General features: G+C 42.1%; 1 protein-coding gene and 1 pseudogene across 1 annotated transcript in view; both read right to left on the bottom strand.

Moving 5' to 3' along the window:
• Positions 1 to 9,380, bottom strand: part of YTHDF2 (YTH N6-methyladenosine RNA binding protein 2) — a 33,101-nt gene extending 23,721 nt beyond the window's left edge. The window contains exons 1-4 of the mRNA XM_027623097.2: positions 9,073 to 9,380; positions 8,545 to 8,569; positions 7,886 to 7,965; positions 3,086 to 4,672 (exon numbers count right to left, since the gene is read on the bottom strand). Of these exons, the coding sequence (XP_027478898.1) occupies positions 3,086 to 4,672; positions 7,886 to 7,965; positions 8,545 to 8,569; positions 9,073 to 9,099 (1,719 nt within the window). The 5' untranslated portion in view covers positions 9,100 to 9,380. The remainder of the gene's footprint in view (positions 1 to 3,085; positions 4,673 to 7,885; positions 7,966 to 8,544; positions 8,570 to 9,072) is intronic.
• A 2,059-nt stretch (positions 9,381 to 11,439) lies between these two features.
• Positions 11,440 to 12,632, bottom strand: LOC113926949 (annotated as a pseudogene).
• Positions 12,633 to 21,757: the final 9,125 nt, after the last annotated feature.

Here is a 21,757-nt window from a genome sequence, read left to right as displayed (position 1 = left end):
CCATCAAAAGTGATGTCATAGAATACTTAACAATTAGAGAAAGGTTCTAAATAAATGCAGAAAATAGGTTACAAAATATTACCTGAAGTATACGACAGAGTAAACCACATATGGAAGATATCTCTAAAGTTTGCTGAAGTTTCAAGCTGAATAAATCCAATGCTTGAAGGTTCTACGATACTGAATTACAACATGGAACAGAACAAGTCAGTAATACTAGCCAAAAATGGCTGAAGTTCTGCTTCAGTGTGTTCCGCCAAGACACATGCCCAATCATGGAACTTTAGAATAGCTGTGACATCATTTTCAGGATGAAGCTTAATTACTTCCCCACTTATTGAGTTACCATGCCCATCTGGCACCATTTTTTGCAATTTCGTAAATAATACAGAAGTGCACATACAAACACCCCACCCAAAGAAGTCTGAATGAGCTAACAATTTGACTCTCGTGAATCTTGTCTTGGAAGCCTAATAAAGACTGGCTTTACATCAGTTATGTAAGAATGTTAAGGATAACAGTGGGCAAGAGAAGTAAGCCAATACTGACTGAAATGGTAACTGGGTTTAGAAGCAATTATAGGGACCTTCCTGAAACCCCAGCCATCTCTTCTCACAGAAGGTAAACTAAAAAGTAATCTGATACAAGTATAATCGAAGCTTTATTTTTTTTATTTTTGGTGGTTTGTTCACCAGCCTGAGAACAATTAGTATACTCATTCATCAAAAGTCTTTATGGAATGGCTTTAAGAAAAGATCCATTAGTTGGCTTAACAAAGACCTTAAACCTTATTACTACTCACTATGAAAACATCACAAAGCTGGTCAATTCCAACACGTGAATCTTACACCTCCTTATGAAGCTGAATTATTATTCGCTGAACCACTCAAGTGAATTTAATACAAACATAAACCTGATTAAAAAATCTACATAAATTAACAGCCTGGGGCGCCCCCCGGATGGCTCAGTCGTTAAGCGTCTGCCTTCGGCTCAGGTCATGATCCCAGCGTCCTGGGATGGAGCCCCACGTTGGGCTCCCTGCTCAGCAGGAAGCCTGCTTCTCCCTCTCCCACTGCCCCTGCTTGTGTTCCCTCTCTTGCTGTGTCTCTGTCAAATAAATAAATAAAATCTTTTAAAAAAATAAACAGCCCTCAAATTTGCTACTTCATTTTTAATTCTAAGTTTCCCCACAAGTTCTAACACATACAAGTTGATCATTTATGCTGTACATTCCTGAAAACACATTCCTATCTTTGTCAGGAATTCCTCTTTTTATTTTTTTGCCTTCCTATTTTTAATCACAAGATGTAGGACAGAACTTTGCAGATGAAAGCAAGCAGATGCATAATATGGGATTGATATTATGCATGTTTCAAGTGGTTAAACTAAGCACCTGGATACCCCTCATACACACTGATAATCTGCTATGAAACTACATGATGCTTAAAAGGTCATGGCATCCCATCCTTGAGTTCCTCTAGATAAAGGAGCCTGTTAAAACATCTTTAGAGCTTTTCAGATGTCTGGTGAAATAATCAGTAAACAATTTTCCTCAAGATTATGGCACACTTTAAGTTAAACCGTTAAACTTTGGGGAATGGAAAAGAGGAATTTAAAGGACAAAAAAGAGTTTTTTCTGACTGAACTTTTCAGTAATGTGGCTCCATACTTCTAGCATCACTGACAAACACATCTCCATTTTTTATTCATCCGCACACACTAGAAGTTTTACGTAAAATGGCAACCATCCTGCTTTAATTGGACGACTACGCACCTCTGATTCTGTTATGGAGGTGGAGAATCTAACCAAAGAGCCCTCCTTCTTCTGCTCAAAAAATAAGCTTTTACAGAGGCCTAACAAGTGTCTCAGAGCCCAGACCAAATATATAAAATCTCTATGAATTCATGACAAATATAAGAAAAATATATTTAGGGGCTCCCGGGTGGCTCAGTTGGTTAAGCATCTGCCTCCGGCTCATGTCGTGATCCCAAAGTCCTGGGATGGAGCCCTGCATAGGGCTCCCTGCTTAGCAGGAAGGCTGCTTCTCCCTCACCCTCTGCCTGACACTGCGCCTGCGCGCGCTCTGTCAAATAAATTAAAAAAAGAAAAGAAAAATATATTTACATAAGCTTAATAGGCTATATTTTACATTTGAAACTAACCACTTAGGATTCTATCATTAATGTATGATCTTTAAAAAAAGTCTCCTTGCCCATAATCATCTTTTCACCTACTTCCTACATTTAAATATATCTAAGTCCTAGATAACACATGCTCTGCACCAACCAGTATTTCACCATTCTCTATGGTCTTAAAGTTTACATTCACTCAATACACACAGACCAAGCATTATCAACACTTTCCAATAAATTCCAACTCTTTAGTTTGGACCTACTCTCCATCCCTCTGCCCAAGATTGTTACTTGTTACAGAAGGGAAACAAGACGTTACTCTCCAGGAATACAACAGAATTTTAAAAGCAAGAGATCAGCTTTTTCTGATTATCTGTTTTCCAAGTTTTATATAATACACACTACCTTTTCAAATGGGAAAAGGGTTTAGGAAAAATTAAGCAGAACACTAAGAAAGACAGGAACAAGGAAAAAGTTCTGAAAAATACCCTAATACTGCCCGTAGTCAGAGGCAAGGAGAAAGCGATGTCAGGGCTTGGTGACACACCAACTCCTGACTTAACCACCTTATCCGAGTTAGGCCAAAAGTTAATTATAACAGAACCTTTACCTTTTCTCTGCCATATTACAGCCTCAATCCTTTCCTACTTGAATTTCCGTGGTTCTATCACCTCAATTATTCCTTTTGCATTTCTTCTGGCCTTGTTCTTCACCTCTTTTGCATCATTTAAATTTAGTTTCTCTACAGTTTGTGCTTTCCATTATTTTAAGCTCACATTTCTACACACTAAGTCAAACAGTAACACCAATTATACTTCCATAAAGGCTTGAACTGTTAAGTGATACGTTTGTTATTTACAGAGCTTTTATTAACCATTCAGAAGAATACCTCTCCTGTTCTCTCTAGTTCCTTCTCCTTCCCTGAAAGTCTTAAGAATGGTAAACTAGTTACCTTTTTAACACTTTCTTCTTCCTCCTGGCGTTTCTCATAGTGTGAGAAGTCATCAAAAATCGAAGTGGTGTGCTTGTAGCTGGCTATGATTTTCAACACCTGCTTAGCCTTTTCCAGAGGCACTTCCTGAGTGTCCCTGGAGTTGGTCACTGGTTTATTCTCGTTGTTCTCTAGGCGAATGTGTCGCAGCTGGCTATTGGGAACGTCCTTCACAAAAATCCACCTGACATCAAAACGACCCTTCCATTTGTCCTGGGACCACACACCTGCACATGTGTTGTAGTCCACAGCAGATTTCATTTCTGCAACGCCACAGAAGTGTCCACTGCCGTTGACACTGAAAAGTAAGTAAACGGGGCCTTTCCCGTTCATGGAGCGATAAGCAGCATCCAGTCTCTTGTTACCGTGCTCTGTGCTGCACCAGATATTATACTTAATGGAGCGGTGGATATCGTCCTCAGAGTAGCTCTTAATGATGAAAACCCGGCCATGTTTCAGATTCCAGTCAAAATCCTTGGGGTTATAGTTATTAATGGACCGCAGCTTCTCCAACACTGGGTGAGGTTCTGAAGGAGTAGATCCAGATCCAGTCTGAGACTGTCCTACTCCATTACCATCCACCCCATTATGACCGAACCCACTGCCACGGTTCCGAGGTGCTACCCAGCGGGTTGGCTGAGTTGCCTGTTGCTGGACTGAGAGCTGGGCAGGCTGTGGTGGAGGTGGGGGCAATGGCTGTGTCTGTTGCCCCACTGATGCCTGAGCCACTGGTGGGCTATTGTTAGCCTGCTGACCTACAGGCTGGGGAGACCCCTGGGTTGGCTGCTGACCTATATTCTGAACCAAAGCCTGTGAGGGGGCTTTTGCCACAGGACCCTTATTATCCCAAGTTCCAATATCCATGTTATGCTTTATTGGGGGTGGTGGAAGACTTGACCCTGCAATGCCATTCTTGGTCTTCAACTTAGGTTGCTGTTTCGCAGGCTTGCTAGCAATATCAGCCCAAGATGCTGGTTTTGGAGGAGCAATGGTAGCTGGAGGCAAACTATTGGAAGCCACGATGTTACCAGTAATGGACCCACTACCAACTGCAGAACCTACAACTTTTGGAACATTGCTTGCAACTTCTGTGCTACCCAACTTCAGTGCTGCCATCCCTTGGTCTATAGTATTCATGCCAGGAGCCTTATTGAGGGTCTCACTGGCAAAAGCTGACTGTCCATCAATCATGGCTCCACCTAAGGAGCTAGGTGCATAAGCATAATTGCTACTATATCCAGAGCTCTGAGTAGACTGTCCCTGAGAACTGTTATTTCCCCAAGCTGAGAAGTCAATCCCACTGGGAAAGAAATTAAAACCATGCTGACCAAGAAATGGAGTGCTACCTAGGGCTCCTGGTTGTCCAAACATTGCATCTGGTAGGAAGTGAGGCTCTCCGTTGCTCAGCTGTCCATAAGAAGTTAGATAGGGCATGGCTGTATCACCCCCAGTAGACCAAGCGGCTTCACCCAAAGAATAGGAGAAGCCAATGGAGGGACTGTAGTAACTGGGTAAATAGGAATCTGACATGGCAGTATATGCATTATTCTGTGGAAAGGAAAAAAAAAAGGCAAATCAAAACAAAACACAAAAATTAATAAAACAACAATCATGACATTTCCTCTCCCAACCATTCATCCGATTCAAATTCAACTAAAAAAGCAAGTGACCATTTCAGGTAGTCTCTTCCCATAAACTTGCTGGAATTCTTATACTGTAAGAGATTTTGGTTTCACAATTGGAAAGTTTAAACATTTCAAGTTAAACTGACATACAGTTTAGGCCTTAACTTAAGCACTATACAGTTGAGGACATACTTATAGGCCTTAACTTGAGCACTATAATTAAAAAAAAGGAAAACCCAACATCTCACCAACAGAAGTGTTGAGATGCTTTTATTAAAACCAGTTCTCTCTGGATTTAAGGAGTGCAAATTTTGGCAGATCAGAGGAGTGTTCCTAAGAGTTTCCTATCAAAACCATACTACTCTAACAGATAAAACAACACAAAAAAAACTGGAAATTTCAAGTTCTATCCCAAAAATCTGTGCAGCCTTCCTCAACCATAAACCAAGGTTCATTACACCTAGTTTACATTGTTAGCCTCTTGGCAAACCATTTGGGAACATCAATAGATGCCACTATTTAATTATAACCTGGAAAGGAAATGCACAAGAGCTTCCAGAGTTTAAAACTAGAAAAATGTTGCTACCTGTTCTACTTCACCTAAAATGGCTGTAAGTTCAAATGCACACCTGACTTTTCCATTAAAAGTAGAATTCCAAAAACATTGTAAAGTCTGTATCTTTAAGAATTAGTCTAAGGAATAACCAAAAACATAAACTTATACTCTACTAGTCAACACATTAGAAGACAGACTGCATTGCAAAAACCTCAATCATTCCTGACCTAAGTTTGTGAACAGTATTTTAACTTTTTTATAAATGCTATAACTCACAGAATAGTCCCTTAAGTGAGAAGCTGGAGATAGAATAAAAAGATTGGTCTCACAGGTATGGATACAGCTCAACTCAAAATAGATTACTCTAACTTCAAAATAGCTCTGGTACAAGAGCACACTTATCTTGATGAGCACTAATATATGAAATTGTTGGATCACTTTATTGCACTCCTGAAACTAATATAACACTATATTAACTACACTAGAATTAAAATAGCAGCTCTGGTACATAAGAATCCATTAACTAGTGAATAAAGAATTTTTTTCTTAAGAAACTTGGATGACCATAAGTATGTCAGGCCTTAAGTCTGTATTACCAAAGCCAACAGTACTTCTCCCTAGCCAAACACAGCTCTTGAAAATTAAATGTTTCAACTAATGTGGTTTGATAAAATGGTGCTTTTCTCTGCCAAATTTTCCTTACCAAAACAAAAACAAAAAAAACCTAAATCTTTTCACACATACCCTCAAGTGTAAGAGAAGACTATTTCCTGAAGATAGTGTTAAAATTTTAATAGACTCAAATCCATTATGAATAAGCAATTCAGTCTATAATCAATGGATTAAGCCTGAAGGATTATTCCAATATAAGGTGATGAATAATGGTTAAAAAGTAGATGAATTACTCTTGATAAACTACAAAGGACAAAGATTCTCAAGTTATCCGTCTATTCAACCACTATTTCTACTCCCACCCCCCAGCCCCGAATTTTTTAAAGACATTTAAGCTTTAGCTTACTTGAGAAGTAAAAACATGCATTTAATATCACAGGTTATACCATTATATAGCTGAATGCCTACACCTGAACTGGCAGGTTCCCACATGCCCCTGAACTCAAAAATCTGAATTACACAATGTTTCACAAGAACTACCTAGAATTATGTTTCCAAATGCTCCCACTCTCCCTGTTATAATGATTATGTAAGCAAACTACTTCAATAGCAGGAACCTATAAATAGTTCATTCCTCTACTTCCTTCCTACTTTTCCTGATTAACTGGTTGACTTCTCTGAAAACTTTTCCCAATCACTTGCTTAAGTGGTTTCTATACTCTCAGTGGAGAAAATTTTACATGAGGGATCTAAAAGTTTTATGCAAGAATTAGGTCCAAATATGGGCATGCACCAGTATGTCAAGTTTTCAAAACTATTATATCTATCGTATGGCATCCACTCAGAATTTATATAAATGTCTCATAAGCTTTTTCATTTTTCAGGGTATCTTAGGTGAGTTACTGTAAGTTTTCCTTTTGGTTTATTAATCTGTGGGTTTATATTTACTAGCTACAACCTTGTGAGTTTTATCTTTGGAACCCACAATATTAATAGAAAAGAACTGACAAATCAAAGTAGTTTCTACATGCACAGATCAAGTTAATATATGAACCCATATAGACCTAAAAAAATTAGAAGAAAAGGTTACATGGCAAAAACCTCAATCATTCTTGATCTTCATTTGTGCTAAACAGTATTTTATCTTCCTTTAACTCCATTTTATAAATCCTATAGCTCTTATAAGAAACCGGAGATGTACAAAGTTGGTCTCTAAAGATATAGATACATCTTGGGGCACCTGGGTGGCTCAGTCGTTAAGCGTCTGCCTTCGGCTCAGGTCATGATCCCAGGGTCCTGGGATCGAACCCCGCATCAGGCTCCCTGCTCGGCGGGAAACCTGCTTCTCCCTCTCCCACTCCCCCTGCTTGTGTTCCCTCTCTCTCTGTGTCTATGTCAAATAAATAAAATCTTTAAAAAGTAAATAAAGATACAGATACATCTCAACTTGAAAAAGGTAAAAAGTAAATAAAGACACAGATACATCTCAACTTGAAAAAGGAATACCTAGGTCCAAAAGTTAGGATAACCTAACAACCCACTAACTAGTGACCAGATGAAAAGGAAGATTCCAGTTTCTGCAGCACTGAATAAAGTTCAGGTGATTTTTTATTAGTTTTTTTCCCCATCACATATACATCCAGTTTTCCTAAAAGAAAAAGGTCTGGGGGGTAAAAAGGATACTTAAACTGGAAAGTATTCTTCAGTTTTGCACTGTTACATTCTTGGTAAGGAAAATTACTAACAGGTGCTGTTAGTATACTCTAAGATGCTATCACTTCTAATCTCAGAATATGTTTGCTGTCAACAAAGATGGAAATCTAAACAGTCTATAGCATTTCAGTAACTCCGTTTACAACACATGGACTGGTATTAAGTCACCCCCTGAAAATGAGATTCATTGATAAGGCAGAGAAAAAATACGGTATATTACTCTTTGATCAGGCATGTAAATGGTTAACTACTCACGGGCCTTGCCTGTGGACTCAAGTAAGGTTCAAAATCATCATCATTTAATCCATCCTTCTGATGTACAGATCCATTTTGTACTGAAGGGAAAAAAATTCAAATAAATTAGGGGTGTCTCAATCGTACAATCTACCTCCCAAATTAAGCAAATATATTCTAACCAAGAAAAACCTTACTAAGCAAAGCAAATAAGTTTGAATTTCAGAAAAACGGATAAAGAGGAGAGTGAACGCTAAGCAATATTCGTCAATGAAAATGTCTCCCTCCAGCCCGAGCAAGTTGATCTAAAAAGGTCATTTTATTGGCTCCTCTAGATTTCCATTCCCTCCCGCTTCCCCTCCCCCCTCACATGTGAGTACTTCCAGAGTGTGATCCACGAGGATGAAAAACAAAGGCCTTCTAAGACCTACAGGAAACTAAGGACCTGGGACCTTTCAAAACCGAATCCACCCCCACCCTTAATGAATTACTCCTTGTTCACTGAAAAGCTGTTCGCCAGCTGCAAGAACACACCAAAAGGGTCAAATACTTAAGTGTGAGGCACCTGCGAACTAAGCGGCTTCGGAAAGGTCCTCTCCCCGGGGCGCTTCCCGGAGACCCCGCCCCCACTACTCGGCGTCCCCCTCCCGGCCCAGGGCCACCGGCGGAGCTGGGCTCACCTTTGTTTCCTTGACCTTTTGGTCTCTGCAGGCGAAGAAAACGTCGCCGAGCAGCAAGCCGTCCGAGGAAGAAATGGAAAAGGAAAGACAAATTAAAGCCGGGCCCGGGAAGGGAATAAAGGAGCAGGCCTGAGGGGAAGCGTCAGGAACGATGGTGAGGGGGAGGCTGAAAATGGGAGGCGGGGAAAAGCGCAGGCCGGCGGGGCGGCCCGCGGAGAAAAAGCGGGGGACACGCCAGAAACAACGCGAGGGGACCAGGGCTTCAAGGAAGGGGAAGGAAACAAGGAAGAAAACGAGGCCCGCTGAGAAGAGGCAACGCGGCGCGGTCGGTGGGGCTCCGAGGCCCGGGGAGAAGCGGGGAGAGCGGGCTGAGGGCGAGGCGCTGGGCGCGGCCAGCCTGAGAGGCCCGAAACCCGACCCGCAAGAGGCGCCGCCTCGGCTCGGCCCGACCGGGGGCGGCGGGCCCGGGCCTAGTCGGGCTCCCTCTCGCCTCACACAATGGCCGAGGCATGCGGGCCGGGCCTGTACCTGCTCCAAGAGGCTGCTAGCCGACATGGCTCTCGGATCCTCGCAGGTGGCGACAGCGGTGGACTCTCGTCAGGGCGGCGGCGACGGCGGATGAGCCCTGGCGGCGGGAGCAGGCGGCGCGGTGGCGGCTTTTGTCCCTGACACTCGGGGGCCTCGGCGGACGCAGCAGAGACACAGCGCGCGGCTCGGGCTCCGGCTCCGACTCGGCGACGCTCTAGCCCGAGAGCTCAACGCCCGTCTCTATGCCTTTACGCGCGCTCCCGCCCCTCGCAGCCGAAATAAGGGCGCCGAGCGGCGGAGGCGGACGGCGCGCGCGGCGCGACGCTGACTCTCACATTCACTCACCCACGCGGAAGGGGCCCGGCGCGAAGCACTCCGGGAAGGAAGAGACGAGGCCGCAGTGCCCTCTGGTGGGCTGGAGGAGCGGAAGCGGCGAGTGCGGCCTCCCCGCCCCCACCGCCTCCGGATTGGGGCCTATAGGAAGATGGGGGCGGCCAGGGTCGCGCCACGAGGTTTTGAATAACACACCTGGAGAGAGTAGCTTTAGCTTGAGAAAACCCACAAAAGCCGGTTTTTCAATTAGGAACCGACCCCCGGAGCGCGAGAGACCTCAAAATAAACCTGCCTCCCAGCTGCAAATGGCACCCCACCCCCATGGGGAGGGGACCCTGAGAGGGGTCACAGCCCCCAGGGAAACTTCATGGGGGCCCTGCCCCGAGAAATTCACACCACCGCCACTGCCAGCGGGAACCTGGTTATCCTCCTCTGTTGGACTGCAAAAGAGTGCCCAGAGAACAAAAACATCCGCAAGAAAATCTGGTACCCTGCAAAAGAGATTTGAGTAACACACCTGGGCAGGGAGGACAATCTACAGCTCCTTTTTTAGGGAAGTCTTGGCCACCGCGATAATATGTTAAACTGTGGCCTTTATTTCGAAGAAAAACACACCTCATACATCTACACAAAATGTTCTGTGTACTTTCAACAAGTCTCAAGAATCTATAAATCTATGGACTTCAAGAGAGAATGTCCTTATCTGGGGAAGGAGAGAAATTAACTCTATTTGAATACCTGCTGTGGGTTAGGTTTTGTTGATAGGTGCTTTCAAACATTTCAAAGGTAGCAGCATCTCCCAAATAATCTTCAGTCTCTCTGACAACTGGGGAAACAGAGAGGTCAAGCAATGTGCCCAAGGTCGCAAAGCTATTAAATAATCATGTGTACCTGACACTAAGAGAAACATAATAGTGTCCCTCCACCCTCCACAAGAAATCCTGTATTCAGGAATCAAAATCCAGAGGAGATCCATAATATGGGCAAAAGCATTTTTCATCAGCAGCAAACTCGAACTCATGCAGGGATATTTGATCCTAGGACAGCCCATCTCCTAATAGCTTTTATTATTGCAAATAGTAGTAAACAGATAAATAATGCACTACTAAGGGTCAACCTGATACCATCCACTCTCTGGAAACAGGAGGCTTTGGTGGACTCTAGTAAAATAAATGATAACACAGCATCTTGGATTTTGCATTATGATTTTGCTCAAAATGCTCAAAGCATTTTTTCTGCCCATAATCATATTTATAGTTGGAAAGAATAAGGTCAGGCACCAATATGTGATGGACTTCTGGTAGAGACAGTAAAATGTCAAGTATCAGAGCATAGATCCCAGAAAGGGAATAAAAGAAACCTAGTAATCCTTTTTCTTTTTAAAGATAGTCAGTTAACCCCATAGCCCAGATTTTTGTATAAACTGTAAGCAGTTGCTTACACCTACCCTCGAAAGCAGTACGATACAATGAAAAGAGGATTGACCAAGAATCATGTCCTGGGAAGGGGAGGGACTAAATACTGGCCTCACCACCAGATTTGTAACATTAGGTAAATTACTAGACCCTTCAGAGACTCCCTCATTTGATAAAGGTAAAATAATATCTACCTAACAGTTTTATTGTGAAGAAAAAGTTTTAAAAAACAACACCACAGAAACAAGTCTGGTACACTGCAGATTCCTTTCCTATAATCCATTAAGGGATAATAGTGAAAATTCCCTCCTTCCAATGACATTTTTGTGCCTGAAATTTTTCTTACAGTAGTTCCCCTTTATCTGAGGTTTCACTTTCTGTGGTTTCAGTTACCCATGGTCAACTGTGGTCCAGGTCAGATGATTCTTCTGACGTGTGGTCAGAAGATCAACAGTAGCCTAATGCTAGGTTACAATGCCTACATCGTTCACCTCACATCATCTCATCACGTAGGCATTTTGTCATCTCACATCATCACAAGAAGGGTGAGTATATTACAATATTTTCGGGGGTTACTATTTATTTGTGACAAATATCCCACATCCATAATCCTCTCCTGTCAGAAGTTCTTTGAAATGATGCCATCAGCCTCGGCCAGTCAGAGGGTGGAGTCATCTGACTCACCTAACCTGTGAATGGCCTCCCAGGTAGCAAAGGTTTTTTATTTATTTATATATTTTTTAAAGATTTATTTATTTGAGAGAGTGAGAATGAGAGAAAGAGACAGAGTATATGAGAGGGGGGAGGGTTAGAGGGAGAAGCAGGCTCCTCTCTGAGCAGGGAGCCCGATGCGGGACTCGATCCTGGGACTCCAGGATCATGACCTGACCCGAAGGCAGTCACTCTACCAACTGAGCCACCCAGGCTCCGAGCATAGGTTTTTTAAACTGGCCATTTGAGGCACGCCTGGGTGGCTCAGTCCGTTAAGTGTCTGCCTTCGGCACAGGTCGTGATCTCAGGGTCCTGGGATCAAGCCCCGCATCAGGCTCCCTGCTCAGTGGAGAGCCTGCTTCTCCCTCTCCCTCTGCTCCTCCTCACTGCTCGTGTTCTCTCTCTCTCAAGTAAATAAAATAAAATAAAATCTTTAAAAAATATAAAATAACTAGCTGTTTGAAGCTGCCTGTCACCTTGTTAACCTCGGCCATGTTCATCTGGATGAACGTGTGGTCCTCAACACTGATGACGCAGTAGCTTGCAGAGCATTTCTGCAACAGGTACAGGTCCACAAACTTGCTGGCATCCTACTGCGTGTCCAAGGTGTGCCTACTGCCACCACCACGACCACGAGTGCAGAAAGCTACAATAAGATATTTTGAGAGACCACCTTCACATAACTTTTATTACAGTATATTATTATACTTGTTTTATTATCATTGTTAATCTCTTGTACCTAATTTATGAATTAAACTTTATCATTAAGTAAATAAATAAACTTTATCATAGGTATGTATAAATAGAAAAAAAAACAGTATATATAGGGTTCAGTACTAGCTGCAGTTTCAGGCATCCACTGGGAGATCTTGGAACGTATGCCCCGTGGACAAAAGAAGACTACTGTAGTTCCTTTGCGGTTATTTTCTGTCCTCCAGGAGTTCCCAGGAGTTAAAATGCAAATATCCTTGAAGCAATGGTAATCTCTAAACCTGTATTACTTCTCCCGATTGGCTGTAACAGGCCCCTGAAGAGAACACACAAGACCGATCATTTAATCACTGAGAAAAGCGTGAGGAAGTCTGGAGTGTGGGGTGTCATCTTACCGGGATAGACCCCTCATGGTTTCAGAAAAGAAAACTGTTCTGGAAATGGGCTTGGGTTCTAGCCTCAGCTTTGCCACTGGGTGGATAAAGCCCTCAATACCTCTTTTAACAAGTATTTACTGAGGGCCAGGCAATGTGCTGGAGAGAAAGTCTTTCTTTTTTAAAAGATTTTTTTTTTATTGTTATTTATTTGACAGAGACACAGCGAGAGAGGGAACACAAGCAGGGGGAGTGGGAGAGGGAGAAGCAGGCTTCTTGCTGAGCAGGGAGCCCACTGTGGGGCTGGATCCCAGGACCCCGGGATCATGACCCAAGCCAAAGTCAGACACTTAACAACTGAGCCACCCTTGCGCACCTGGAGAGACAGTCTTAAGAGTTCACTTACCCCCAAAATTTATAGACCAGGCAAAACGACAGTAAACAAAGAGTTATTCAATTACAGTTGTGCAAAGTGCAATGAGAAAGCACCAATGGAGCTAGCCTAGGTGGGGTGGGGTGGGGGGGCGGCAAGGAAGTTTTAGCCAAGCTAAAACTTGAAGGATGACCAGAAATTAACCAGACAAGGAGGGAAGGGAAGTGTGGGAACCCTGTGTGCCAAGGCCCTATGTGGGAAGGAGCTTGGCACTGATGAGCAGAAAGAAGGCCAGCATGACTGGCGCATAATGAGAGAGAGGGTGGCAGCAGATGAGACTAGAGAAAGAAGAAAAACAGGGACTTTAGTCATTAGCTGCAAATGATGATCAGCTAGAGAGAGTTAATAGGAGTATAGCAGTCTCAGGTTTATGTTTTAAGAAGTTCCTTCTGGTTACAGTGTGGGAAATAGATCTAGGGAGAAGAGAGTAGATTAGGAGTTAGAAGAGGATTGTAGGAAGTCCAGGCAAAAGGTAATGGTCTAACATAGTGGCAGTGAATACAGTTAGAAATGGACAAAATGGACATTTTTAGGAGGTAAAATGAGAGGTCTTGGTGATGGATTAGACTGGGAGAAGGGCACTAAAGGAGAAAGAGTTATCAAGGATGATACCTGATTTGATTTGAGCAATTGGGTGGATGAGGTGGCATTTTTTTATTTTTTTTATTTTTTTTTTTTTTAAGATTTTATTTATTCATTTGAGAGAGAGAGAATGAGAGATAGAGCACGAGAGGGAAGAGGGTCAGGAGAAGCAGACTCCCTGCCGAGCAGGGAGCCCGATGTGGGTACTCGATCCTGGGACTCCAGGATCATGACCTGAGCCGAAGGCAGTCGCTTAACTGACTGAGCCACCCAAGCGCCCGAGGTGGCATTTTTTTAATGTGGGGAGATTTATGGGAGTGGAGAAAGATCATAAATTGATCTTTGGACATGCTGGGTTTCAGGAGAGCATAAAGTGTCTCATAGAAATGTTCTGTAGGGGCGCCTGGGTGGCTCAGTCATCAAGCGTCAGCCTTCGGCTTAGGTCATGGTCCCAGGGTCCTGGGATCGAGCCCCGCATCGGGCTCCCTGCTCAGCGGGAAGCCTTCTTCTCCCTCTCCTGCTTCCCCTGCTTGTGTTCCCTCTCTCGCTGTGTCTCTCTCTGTCAAATAAATAAATAAAATCTAAAAAAAAAAAAATGTTCTGTAAACAAAGGGAAGGGGACACAGAGAGCAAAACATAGCTGGGAATACAGCTATTGGAATCTGTGGTGTAGAGATGTTAGTGGAAGTGAAAGGAATCCATGCAATTTCCTCAGAAGAGAGGGAGAAGAACAAAAGGTCCCACAGCAAACCAGAGATAGAAGAGGAGACAGGGAAAGTAAATCATTCCCTCACTCAGAACCTATTTCCAAGGCTATAAAATAAGGATGTTGGATCAAAATAAATTCTAAGGTCCCTTCTGGTCCTGTTGTTTTAGAGTTCTGGAAGGTAGAAACAAAGTAGTCCTTCCAGATACATGAAATGAGGGAGTAGGCATAAGAGAGAAAAAGAAGCAGCCAAGAGGACAGATTTTACATACTCTTCAGAATTGTGCTGTGCTGGCTGGCTGGGTCCTTGAGCTCTGGTTCTCAAACCTTTCCAGCCTTCAGGAATAATAGACCTCACAGCCCAAGTCCCCCTTAGTAAGGCAGGAAGAGAGAAGTGTTTACATCCTTCACACAACTGACAGGGTAAAACCCTATTTTTAAAGATTTCTACTGGTTCTCTGTAGTCTACACAACATACAAAGTTTGCCACTCCCTGGCCCTATGTATTTCTCACCATGTACTTATGCCCCAGCCACACTGAACTTTTTCCCAAATACATGTTTTTTCTGGAACCCAGGACTCTGCACACGCAGTTCTTTCTGCCTCAGATGCCCTTGTCATCTTGCCTACCAGCTCCTATCTCTCTTTGAGACCCTCATCAAATGATGCCTTATTTCTTCCCCCAAGCAGAAAGGTGCTCTATTCTTTGTTCACCCATAATATTAGTCATATTTCCTTATTGTAACATTTTAGTGTCTTAAAACTGTTTACATCAATATTTATTTTTCTTTTGGAAGTTTTGGATTCAGTTGAGAATCTAATGGGAGTAATGAATTTTGTCCTTAGAAAAAGGTACATGCACCCAATTTTTGCCAACAATCTCATTGAGCAGCCCTTCCCAAGCCCATCTATCCCATGGACCCCAGGTTAAGAGAACCAAGCCTTGGGCTTATATATTGTTTCTCCAGTAAATCTGAGACTGCTTATAGGACAAGGAACATTTTTATTATCGATCTTTTATTCCAAAGCTAAGTAAATACTTGTTGAATTAATTGGTTATCTCGTTCATTTTCGAAATTCTCCCTAGTACTGTCAATCCCCATTTTATTAATGAAAATCTGGTAAGGCCAACATATATGTTAAAAAGTTAAGGGTGCAGGGGCACCTGGCTGGCTCAGTCAGAAGAGCATGTGACTCTTGATCTCCTGGTCATGAGTTCAAGCACTACACTGGGTGTAGAGATTACTAAAAATATAAACTTAAAAAAAAAAAAGTTAAACGTGCAGAGACTTAACTAGCTTAATTGAATGTTAAAAGAAAGGCACTGTGGAAATCCCAAGGTAGATGGATGATTGGCTTTGTAATGTGCAGGTGTGTTTTATGACGGGTTGAATGGAAGCATGAAAAGAGCAATGTGAGAAAAAGGCTAAAGGAAGACAAGACCTGCAGCTGGGCCAGGTGGCCTTCGGACACTAGCAATTCACAGTTGTGCAAATCCAAAAGCAGCAACTGTTAGAGACCTTGAGGGCAGAGAAGAACAGTACCAAGAAAGGGCCTTGAAGATTCAATTCCAAGTCTAGAGGTAAGAGTTTCACCAGTTCTCCAGGAAAGGTAATGATAATATAAAGAGCTTTTCATAAAGCTAAATGTAGTCACTGTAGAAGGCTGTTCTTTATTCTGAAGTTATTTCCCTCCTATCTTTTTTAAGTCAATAAATTTTTATTTAAGGAATTTTACATGTGATTCCTTCCGCTGCCAATCACCGTTGTTCCTCCAAAGTCAGAATCATAATCTTCAAAATAGCCCTTTTAAAAAGAACTTGTTCAGTCCACAGTTGTCACTGTCAATCCCGAGTTATTTTAGTTGGGCTTCTTCGATCTCCACTTAAATATGGACATACTTCAAAACTCCCCACCTGTAATCTTTGGGATCCAATGTCTTTACTTCAGGGTCCCGTTTCTCCTATCTTTTTGGTGTAAAAATGTCCTTTCTTTTCAAATGATGCCAATAAGAGTTGGCCATTTAAAAAAATCCTTATTCGGTAAAATATAATGTCGGGAACCCCATGTTGGTTCCTAAGATTTTTTTTCTCTTTTATTAATACATGGGATCTAAAAGTCCAAGTAGCAGTGTGCTAAGGCATAGCTTAAGGTCTCAACGTAAGACAATCAGACAGAGAGAAAAATGGAGAGCAAACAAAATTTCTGGAGATAATGCCAAGGGAAGTGAAGCCAGGGAACTCCTGGAAGGGCTGGTTCAATTTTAAGTTTGTGCCAAGAGAGAATAACTAAACCAATGAATGTGGGTCTGAACTATTTGTGACAATGCTTTACAGATAAATCCTTCCCTGGTCCTTGGGTGGGAACTACAGAGAACTTAAACAAGGCAAGTAAATGAGAAGTTGTGTCCAGTTTGCTCAGAAATGCTAACCAGAGTGTTTCAGTCAATGGCAGAGTGAACTTACCATTTCTGTAGCAAAGTAGTTCCTGGAGTAAGGGAGTATTAGCTTTTTGCTCAGTTAGCAAAAGCTTTACAGTGCTAATAATGTTCTATGGAGTACTATGGTCCCTGTGCAACAACTGGCACATGGACTTGGGTTCTGTACCATAGGACCTTTACAAAGAAGTGAAGGCGTTTTGGGATGCCTGAGTGGCTCAGTCGGTTTAAGCATCTACCTTGGGCTCAGGTCACGTCCCAGAGTCCTGGGATCAAGCCCCACATCGGGCTCCCTGCTCAGCGGGAAGCCTGCTTCTCCCTCTCCCACTCCGCCTGCTTGTGTTCCCTCTCTCGCTGTCACATAAAATAAAATCTTAAAAAAAAAAAAAAGAAATGAAGATCTAAGCAAGGACCCTGACACCATCATCATTTCAAAGAGGGCCATTAACAAAGTGATAAATCAGGGGCACCTGGTTGGCTCAGTCAGTAGAGTGTGCAACTCAGTCTCAGGGTTGTGTGTTTGAGTTCCATATTGGGCATAGAGATTACTTAAAAAAAAAAAAGTAAAAAAAAGTGGTAAGTCAGTATTTCCTGTGACAGACAGATGATCTGGGTTCTAAAATCCTTCAGTAAATGAACTTTCCCTCCCTCCAGTACTTCCTCTTGGGCACCCTGGCGAGATGGGGGAACGGGACTTGCTGCCCAGCACAGATCACAAAATCTTACAAGCTACCACTGCTCCAGATCTCCGCAGGCCTATCTAAGCTGCAGCCCGATCAAGGCCCAGTCCTACAACTGAAAATTTTAACTTAAGTAGTAACTAAACATGTTATCAAATAAAATACCATTATTATATAATGATTCATTGAAGGGCTCCTTTTAGATATTAAGTTTCTCTAGTAGTTTAAAGACTCTGTTTAATAAATGTAATGAGTTACAATTATTCAAATGTATCTATTGTTTAGGGTAGAATATAAATATGTTTCTTCACTGTAAAATGAAGTAAATAATGCAATCCACCACATAGGATTGTTGTGAGGATCAAATGGGTTAACATATGTAAAGTACTTAGAACAATGCTTGGTACATTGTTCCCCTTCAGAGAGTATTGGCTATTTAGTATTCATACATCAAATACCTGTTCAGTTTCTACTACAAGTCAGGCACTGTTCTAGGGCCTGTAGAAACAGCAGTGACAAAGAGACAAGAAGATTCCTGCTCTCATGGAGCTTCCATTCTAGCTTGGGGAGCAAAAAAAAAAAAACAAAAGTATGTCAGATACATAAAACAGGGCAAAGAAAACTAGAAAGCATGGTGCAGGGGAAGTTACCATTTTTCATAGTGTGGGTGGTCAAGGGAAGTCCTCTCTGATAAGGTAACATGTGACCAGAGACCTGAAGGAAGTGAGGAAATAAGCTTTGCAGTTATCTGGGGGAAGAGTGTCCTAAGTGATTACTGAATCAAAAAAAAAAATAGGCTACCAAATAAGAGGGTCTAGGTCTATAATAGGAGTGACAGGGTCACATGGTGTAGTAAAACCATGCCCCACCAGAGACAGGCCTCAGTTCCCGACAAGGGCTGCTAGGAGGAAATGTGGACCCAGTGTTGTCAGATCTTTTAGGTTGTTTTTTGTTTTTTAAGAAAAACTGTATCTTGAATTTTTCATGTGAACTGTCCTAATGTTTGAAAGGTATAAATGCATTTATATGTTCATCAAAAGTCATGGACAAGAATGTTCAGAGGCACTATTTATAATAGCCCCAAACTGGAAACCCCCCAAGCAACCATCATTAGAATGGATGGATCAGCTATGACACAGTTACAGTTTCTGCACAGCAGTGAGAAAGAACCAGCTACAACTTACACAACATCATGGGTGACTATCACAACATAACACTGAATGAGAAAATGTTCGGGGCACCTGGGTGGCTCAGTCAGTTAAGTGTCCGACTCTTGATTTTGGCACAGGTCATGATGTTGAGCCCAATGTCAGCCAGCGTGGAGCCTGCTTGAGATTCTCTTTTCCCTTTCCCTTGCCCCTCCTCGCCCCCGTGTGTGTGTGTGTGTTGTGTGTGTGTGTGTGTGTGTGTGTGTGTGTGCGCGCGCGCGCATGTGCTATCTCCAGCTCTCTGAAAGAAAAATAAGAAGAGAGAAAGGAAGGAAGAAAGAAGGAAGAAGAGAAAGGAAAAGAAAGAAGAGGAAAGAAAGAAAGAAAGAAAAGAAAGAAAGGAAAGAAAGAAAAGAAAGAAGAAAGAAAGAAAGAAAGAAAAGAAAGAAAGAAAGAAAGAAAGAAAGAAAGAAAGAAAGAAAGAAAGAAAAAAGAAAGAAAGAAAGAAGAAAGAAAGAAAGAAAGAAAAGAAAGAAGAAAAAAGAAAGAAGAAAGAAAGAAAGAAAAAGAAAGAAAGAAAGAAGAAAGAAAGAAGAAAAAGAAAGAAAGAAAGAAAGAAAGAAAGAAGAAAGAAAGAAAGAAAGAAAGAAAGAAAGAAAAGAAAGAAAAAAAGAAAGAAAAGAAAGAAAGAAGAAAGAAAGAAAGAAAAGAAAAGAAAAGAAAAAAGGAAAAGGGAAGGAAAAAGAAAAGGCCAGCCACGAACAGTTCAAAAAACAGGTAAAACCGAGCCATAGTGTTAGAGAGCTAGTTGGTGGTGTATCCTGGTTGGGTGAGGTGCTTTTTTTTTTCTTAATCTGGTAGCTGATTTAATGGATATGTTCAGTTTAATTTTATCAAATTGTACAGTCATCTGTGCACTTTCCTCTATGCATTTATATTTCATAAAAAGTTAACAAAAATGTGGGCCAAAGTCTCAGGAGAATCAGGGTTCTGGGCTTCCAGTTTGCTCTGTAATACATAGATTTCTTTAGAGGAAACAGCAGAGTGTTCTTAAAAAAACAAACTTATACTTCAGAATGCAAGTAAACCCTCTCTGTATATGCTTTCTTTAGAAGCTCCTACAAAGTCCATTGAGGAACTTGTCTTTCCTTCTGGGTTATTACCCTCACATTTACCCTTAGATGTGATCCAATACTATTGTTCATTCTTGTTCTCAAACTAGAAAAATAAAATTCCTGTATACCATTAGCCATAACTATCAGTAAAAGTACAGAATTGGAAACCATAGATGCAAGAGGAGAACCCAGAGGAAATTTCCAAGTAGGTCGTAGTCTACTATAGGCTGAGAGGCTCATAAAATAACAGAAATTTCAGGTAGTTGTGAAGAGGCAGTAGGAATCATACTGGGCTGAAATAATCTATCCAGGAAACAGGCATGTCTTAGCCTGGGCCATGGGTCATAGGTAGAGAATCAGTTGGATATAAAAGATAGGATTTAGGGGCACTTAGTTGGCTTATTTGGTGGAGCATGCAACTCTTGATCTCAGGGTTGTGGGTTCAAGACCCACAATGGATGTAGAGATTACTTAAAATATTGTTTTTTTTAAGATTTTATTTGCGGGGCGCCTGGGGTGGCTCAGTCGGTTAAGCGTCTGCCTTCAGCTCAGGTCGTGATCCCAGAGTCCTGGGATCGAGTCCCACATTGGGCTCCCTGCTCTTCAGGGGCCTTACTTCTCCCTCTCGCACTCCCCCTGCTTGTGTTCCCTCTCTTGCTGTGTCTCTACCTGTCAAATAAATAAATAAAAAATAAAACCTTTAAAAAAATTTTATTTGAGAGAGAATACGAGTTGGGGGGAGGGGCAGAGGGAGAGGGAAAAGCAACTCCCCACTGAGCAGAGGAGCCCAAAGCAGGCCTTGATCCCAGGACTCTGGGATCATGACCTGAGCTGAAGGCAGATGCTTAACCTACTGAGCCACCCAGGTGCCTCCCCTCCCCAAAAAAGACAGGTTTTAGTCACTGCACAAACACATCCCAAAGGTGCTTCAATTCAGGTGATTGATGGAGCTGAGGAAGCTGTTTTAGGTAATGAAGACTGCAGACTATGGATGTATGCTGAGGTTTGGGTCTTGGGGGTTCCTTGAGAAAAATGATTGTCTCAAGAGTTACTGACATGGTGAAAGATAGAAATCACTGACATGGCAGAATTTAGGAACCAAATCAACTTTGGCTCCCAAAAGCTAGGGCTAAGGAAGTAGGAGTATGGATAAAGAAGTTAGGAAAGTAGAACCTTCTAGAGGAAGTCAAATTGTATAAATCAGGACTAAGAAAATTGTTCCTGGATTGGGAAGGAATCCTGGAAGGACCCAAATAGGGCTGCCTAAGAGAAATTCCAGGGGCAGAGTCTAAATCTAACAGAACTGATACCTTGTCTAACAACCTTGGTTGTTATTGTTATTACATTAGACTATGCAAGAATTTCCCCAAGAGGTATCCTGGGGTGAGGGAATCTGTGATCAACTGTACTAGGTAAGGTGTCTGAAAATGCAGGGACTAGCCTAGTTTCTGACTTTCTTCTCAGAGGGACTCTTTGCTCAGGAGCATTGCCCAAAGTGAATCACAACCTCATGCCTATTTTCACAATTCAACCTTTCATTTATCCTTTCCACCTCCTAATGGTACTAAAACCTGGAGCAGTTACAATTCAGTGAACTAGTAATTATATATTTCATGCTTGATTATACTATCTTTATAATCAGATGTTACCAATACCAGTATTTCCCAACACTCTTTCCTTAGTGCCTTTCATGAAATGGGATAAAATGCCACCACTAAAAAGTGTCAGACCACCTGAACTGAATATCAATTTCCAAGGTATGTGTATTAACATTGGTCTTCCTTCCCTAATGTGGACAGATGTATGAAAGAAACTTCACATGAAGTGGATTTGAATCTTGAATATTCAAGTATATTGTATATTTTTACTTTAGAATAACTGGAGTTGTTTTGTTTTAGGGTGGGAGCAGGGAAGGCGCCTGAAAATTGAAAGGAGGAAAAGAACAAGGCAGGGACAGAACCAAGGTGAGACAGTTGCACAGTTGACTCCAAGGCCTTTATGGAAAACACATGGCAGGAAGGCTGGGGGCATTTACCTTCTA

Source organism: Zalophus californianus, chromosome 4, assembly GCF_009762305.2.
Source record: "Zalophus californianus isolate mZalCal1 chromosome 4, mZalCal1.pri.v2, whole genome shotgun sequence".
Taxonomy (NCBI): domain Eukaryota; kingdom Metazoa; phylum Chordata; class Mammalia; order Carnivora; family Otariidae; genus Zalophus; species Zalophus californianus.
This window is presented reverse-complemented; position numbering and strand designations above follow the sequence as displayed.